This window comes from Mus caroli, chromosome 5 (assembly GCF_900094665.2).
Source record: "Mus caroli chromosome 5, CAROLI_EIJ_v1.1, whole genome shotgun sequence".
In the NCBI taxonomy this organism is placed as follows: domain Eukaryota; kingdom Metazoa; phylum Chordata; class Mammalia; order Rodentia; family Muridae; genus Mus; species Mus caroli.
The window spans coordinates 103,200,084-103,206,097 of record NC_034574.1 but is presented as its reverse complement, the minus strand read 5'-3'; the positions used below and the strand labels follow the sequence as shown (position 1 = coordinate 103,206,097).

Sequence of the window (6,014 nt, the reverse complement as noted above, 5' to 3'; positions counted from 1 at the left end):
TTGTGAGCCACCATGTGGTTGCTGGGATTTGAACTCTGGACCTTTGGAAGAGCAGTCGGGTGCTCTTACCCACTGAGCCATCTCACCAGCCCAATAATGATATTTTAAAAGAGAGAAAAGAAAAGTTACTTCCCTAATTCTTCTAAATCAGAGGTTAGCAAACCACAGGGTTAATTCCAGTGTGTATGGTGGCCTTAGAGTCGTACGGACTACTTTCCTGCTTGTCCTGGGAAAGCAGTACAACTCACGGCCGTATCTAGCTCAGTAAGACTTTGTCAGCTCAGCTAGTGTCTTCTGTAGGTTCAGCTCTACATAATTATTTCTGAAACAATTTCTCAGCACAGTTCCAAGGGCTCAGGCCATGACAAACAATCTGCAGCCTCTCTGGCCATTAATCCTTTACATTTATAGACCACCGTGCACTTATTATCCAAATGCATATGGCAGTTCACAGGATGCATATGGAAACCCACAAACTACAGCTACAGACCAAGGTGTTTCCACAGAGCCAAACCAAGATCCTCTCACTTCAGACACCAGTTTATTTTGACCTACCTTGTGCAGTCCTTTGAACTCATAGCGCCTGTCTCTGAAGGCCCGCACTGTGTCCACATAAAATGAGTTTTCCCGCTGGCAGATGGTAGTTAGACGCTCTTCTACCTTGGTCACATGGATCTTCTTATAGGCTTTCCGGCAATAATCTAAGACAATTCAGAGTGTTGGGACTGGTAGCTGATGCTGAGGTAACATAAACGAATGGAAAACCCAGACACTGCTAATTATCATTGTAAAAGAGAACAGTCCCGAAGGGCTAGGTACTTGATACCAAGACTGTGACAAAAGGGTACTTCCTGAGCCTTGTAAGGAGAAATAAAGAAAGGAACCCTCACAGAAAGAACATAATTTAAATCTAAAACCCTACTGCCCTGGAACTGCAATGTGCCCATACCTCTGATCCAAGGAGCCACTGCTTATCAGGCTGTGGCTCGCCAGGTGCTCACCTGCCAGCCTCCTCTTCTCGTATTTAGCCTGTTCTTCACGGGATAGCTCGTGAAAGGCCCGTGCTGGCCCCTCTGGAAACAAAGGGGGAAACTTCTCCGACTCCAGCTGATGCTGAATCCGATGGTATTCACTGCGACTGGCTGGCACTGGAAAGAAGTGATGGGACAGGTTCCAAGATCAGAGTCTAGGTCTGTCCTGACCTGCTGAGCACCCTTTAGGGCCTGATACTCACTGAATTCTCCCCTCCACTGCCAGGCCATCTTCCTCTGACAACTTGCTCCAGGCTTATTGAAGTCACAGGCAGCACAGGTAGCCTCATCCACTATGGCAGAAGGCTAAGAAAGGAGGGGAGGGTTAGAAATCAACTTGGGCCTGCAAAGAGCGGTGACTTATGATATGAGAAGGGAGGTCTTACCTGTAGGCGGTTGGTAAGAATTATGTTAGGATACATGGCCCCCACATCTAGATGGTAGATTAGAGGACACTCAATTCTGTTAGGAACATCTTTTAGGGAGGTGAGCTTGGTCTTAATCTGCTCACACACCTACAGAGAAGGGAAAAACAAAGGGATGTTGGTGCCAACGTAAGAACTAGGTGCACGCCAGGCATGGTGGTGCATGCCTTTAGTCCCAGCACTTGGGAGGCAGAGGCAGGCGGATTTCTGAGTTCGAGGCCAGCTTGGTCTACAAAGTGAGTTCCAGGACAGCCAGAGCTACACAGAGAAACCCTGTCTCGAAAAAACAAAACAAAACAAAAAAAAAAAAACAAAAAGAACTAGGTGCACTGGGTGGTAGTGGTGCACCCTTTTAATCCTAGCACTAGGGAAGCAGAGGCAGTTTGATCTGAGTTCAAGACCAGCCTGTTCTAGGTCTAGAGTGAGTTCTAGAATAGGCAGAGAAATCATGTCTTGAAAAAACAAAAAACGGGCTGGAGAAATGGCTCAGTGGTTAAGAGCACCGACTGCTCTTCTGAAGGTCCTGAGTTCAAATCCCAGCAACCACATGGTGGCTAACAACCATCCATAACGAGATCTGACACTCCCTTCTGGTGCATCTGAAGACAGCTACAGTGTACTTAGATATAATAATAAATAAACCTTTAAAAAACAAAAACAAGAACCAAAACTCAAAAGAATGAGGTACAATAAAGATAATGAAGATAGAGTGGCAAGTCCAGAAGGAGTCAGACGAGAATCACATCAAGAGCCTGAGATGCTTTGGCTATGTAAGAAAGAGCAGAGCCAAATGTAGGCCAACCCCTGCTTCCTAGATGGCTACCTCTTGAAAGTTGGTGGCTTGTTCCACAGGCACCTTCTCTTCTTCTTCAATTGCGTGGCGCATAGTCTTCTCAACTCGTTGCAGCAGGAAATCAAAGGCTGCAGGATTCTAGGATAAGACACCATAGGACACAGGTCAGACAGAGCTTTCAATTTCCTGCCAGTGTATCACATGGCAGGAGGTGCCTGAGAATGCTCGGCAAGTATACTGTGTCTTAAAAAGCAGTGAATGGAAGCTCATCTTATATAAGGGGTATGGGAGTAGTACTGAGCCCGAGAAATTGCCACTGACAGAAGTGGCCTATGGGAGAGATAAAGATAAGATTGTTTAGGCTGTGGCTTCTTGGGTTTTGCACAAGTATGGGAAGAAGCAGAACCCCAGAAGACCTAGAAAGGAGATATACCATCCTAAACCGGCAGGGGATATCACTTCTGAAGACACCAGACTCTAGTGCCTCCACATGGCCCCCGACGTAGGTCTCAGCATCTAGCACGTGGCCATCATCTGTCAGCTTGTTGAACTCCTGCTCTTGCTTATTGGGGAAGATAATGTTGGCATGGAAAGCTTGCACCATCAGCAAGGCTTCACACAGTGTCCCGGAGCCCTTCCGCAGCACCTGCAGGGAAGATGCACCATGTAGCTGTGCATGCCCATCCCAAATTATGTCAAAAGCCCTGACTCCTAGGCAAAGTCCACGACCACCAGAAAGTCATCTAACCTTGACTCTAACGTGGAAGGAAAGTTGTACAGCCAGTAACAGAAGGCTCTGCTTTCTGTGTCTATTCACACATTGGTGCCCCAGACTCCAGGAAGACTCCAGTGATGCCACCCATAAGAGTTCACTATCTGTCTCGCGAATCATTCCACCTCAAGCATCAGAGCACTCACCTCATCAGGTTCCATGGGAATAATGGTGCACAGGGCGAATATGAAGGGGTGGACGTATTTCATGTACAGGTAGTAAGTAGCCACAGCATCTGACACTGAGTAAGTGGCCAGAGTCTGAGGAGAACATCAGAGAGCAAGACCATTAAAAACCAAGGGTCCAAGGAAATTCATGAAATAAAGAAAGCAAAGTTGAGGAAAGAGGCAAGGCTGAGCAGGAGTACACTAGGAAGGAAAAGCTAGTACCCATATCTCAGGTAACCGAGCCTCTCCAATCAGAATGTCTCTCACTTCAGGGATACATAGGAGAGCGAATGGGCTTACGTGCCTGGAGCTGTTCAGTGGCCATACGACACATGTCCTCAGGGTCCAGCTCTACAGGGTCATAGCCAAGTTTGGCCTTGGCAGCTGCCTTGAGATTATGACTGCCCACAGGAAGGTAACTGTCCCTCTTCACCCACCTGGAAAAAACACAGATTCTAGAGATGATGGTAACATAAAGGCTGGCAAAGCCAGACATAACAGAAAAAGGTAGGTTTTGGAGACATTCAAGGAACCAATGCCACTTGAGCCTCCACTTGACTCTCAGGTGCACTCACAAAGTACATGTAAATATCAGGGCATCCTGTGTACCCTTGCCTCACCCTCCACTTTCAGGAGAGAACTCAGCTTCTTGCTATGGAAAAATAAAAAGGAAACACACCAAGAATCACTAGGCCTCTCTATGCCTCTCAAACCTTATTGCATAAACTACCTGTCCATCTTTCCTCTTCTTACATTGTCCTTTCAGTATGAGCTCTCTCAACAGCACCCTCTTTAGAAAATGTTCTCTAGGGCTTCGGAAGATGGCAGGGGGTAAAGCACTTGCCATACAAGCATAAGGCCCTGAGTTCAGAGCCCCAGCATTCATGTAACAGCTAGGGACTGCTCTGCCCAGTGGCCACATCTAGTCCCTACCTCCCACGACCTGTCCTAGCAGCTGTCCACTCCCTCTGCAACTTCTCTGCGGCCCCTCCTCTGCAGATTTTCAGGCCTTCTCTCATTACACTTCTAACCTTGCTAGTTCACCATCTGTTAGAACTTTGATCAACCCTAGGCTTCTTGGTGACACCATCTAGGCTTGGGCTTCTCCAAGTGCACAAAGACTTCCACATCAAGATGATTGCAACAGAATCCTCTCTTACCTTAAATTTATTCTTTCTCATTCCAAGTCAACTGAGCACAGAGACTTTAGGAACCTATCCATCCTTAAGGCCCCAGCCTGCACTAGCAAACCTGAGTGTTGCTCTTTCTTTACCAATGAACCAGTCCCAACCTCTTGGCTTTCCTCTAACCCAAGCAACAGATGACCTCAGACAACCTCAGAGGCTGATGGAACTCATGTCTTGGCCCAGCTCAGATGCCACCCTCTTCAGCTAGCTCTTTGCATTTGTGTGTTCAGACCTGCCTTCCTACCTACATGGACCTATGCTTCAAAGACCATGACTTCAATACCTGGGATGCCTACTTGCTTTCAGTCAGCATGAAGTATACTGAGCTTATCTTGAAACAATATAACTTGTGGGACCAGCCTCATCTGACTTCATCTATGCAAGTATCAGAACCTTGCTTTTCTTTTAGCCAAGCTTTTCCACTTTACAGGCTATTGTTTATATTCTTGTTGACTTAACGGAAGACTAACAACAAGCAGACAGCAAATCCCTATGACCCAAAGCCGTTTCTTGGAGGCCAATCACAATCGATGGCCAATAGTCTGTATAAGAAGCCTTTCTATATCACTGATGGGATCACAGTCATGAGCTGCCTCCTATGTGGTATACATACCTGAGGCAGTCCATGTGGATGCACTGTGGTGCCTTATATTCCCCCTGGCTATCCTTCTGGAAGCCTATCTCCTGGTACATGCTGAGGCCATGAATTGCTGCCCTAGCCTCCACAAATGGCCTAGCAACAAAAGAGACAGGCAATGGGGATAAATGAGCCAGTTCTTCCTTTGATCCTCCTTGTGTGTAGGCAGACTGCTCCCAGGAGACACTGGTCACACGTACTTCTCTGTGAAAATGAGAAAGCCACCGACAGCAGCAGGCAGAGCTGCTCCTCTCCCACCCTTCCCTGACACAATTACCCACAACAGGAAGCTAGACTCACCAGTCAAAAAAATCCCCATTGTAGGTGACCATAATGGTAGGTTTGGTCTCCTGGATATGCTCAAACCATCTCTGGATCAGATGGACCTGAGCTCAACAAACCACAGAAGTCAGTGGAACCCTTCTTCTGCTTTCAGCAACTTGCCAGGACTTCCCCAGTCTTAGAAGCAGCAGCCTCTGTCAGCCCAGATGCCCAGGACCTGGCCTTGGCCATGGAAAGGGAAGCTGAACAAGCACCTGAGCCCAAGAACCAGCTTGCGCCTTGCCACCTTATACCAAACACCAGGCAGTTTCTATAGGAAGTCTCTTTACCTCGTCGGGTTCATTGAAGACACAAAAGGGCCCTTCATATTCTGGCTTAGGGGTGAACTCAAAATCTTCAATATCTTCTGAAACAATCTCCCTGTTAGTGATGAGGTAGCCCTGGTAAAGTTCATGAGCAGACAATGCAAGTCAGCCACAAAAAAGCTGAGACACAGACTCCTAACCCACCCACAAGCCTCTCAAGAAAATAATTTCAAAGAACTCCACAAAAACATAAAGGTAATCTGCCTATAATCCTAGCACTCAGAAGGCAGATGCAGGAGAACCACCAAAAGAATGAGGCCAAGGGGGCTGGTGAGATGGCTCAGTGGGTAAGAGCACCCGACTGCTCTTCCGAAGGTCCAGAGTTCAAATCCCAGCAACCACATGGTGGCTCACA

General features: G+C 47.3%; 1 protein-coding gene across 1 annotated transcript in view; it reads right to left on the bottom strand.

Moving 5' to 3' along the window:
* Pole (DNA polymerase epsilon, catalytic subunit) overlaps positions 1-6,014 on the bottom strand; it is a 54,562-nt gene that overhangs the window by 40,078 nt on the left and 8,470 nt on the right. Inside the window, exons 10-20 of the mRNA XM_021162898.1 lie at positions 5,624-5,734; positions 5,313-5,398; positions 4,989-5,108; positions 3,493-3,625; positions 3,168-3,281; positions 2,683-2,895; positions 2,280-2,387; positions 1,418-1,546; positions 1,235-1,337; positions 1,002-1,148; positions 556-701 (exon numbers count right to left, since the gene is read on the bottom strand). Coding sequence (XP_021018557.1) covers positions 556-701; positions 1,002-1,148; positions 1,235-1,337; positions 1,418-1,546; positions 2,280-2,387; positions 2,683-2,895; positions 3,168-3,281; positions 3,493-3,625; positions 4,989-5,108; positions 5,313-5,398; positions 5,624-5,734 — 1,410 coding nt within the window. The remainder of the gene's footprint in view (positions 1-555; positions 702-1,001; positions 1,149-1,234; positions 1,338-1,417; positions 1,547-2,279; positions 2,388-2,682; positions 2,896-3,167; positions 3,282-3,492; positions 3,626-4,988; positions 5,109-5,312; positions 5,399-5,623; positions 5,735-6,014) is intronic.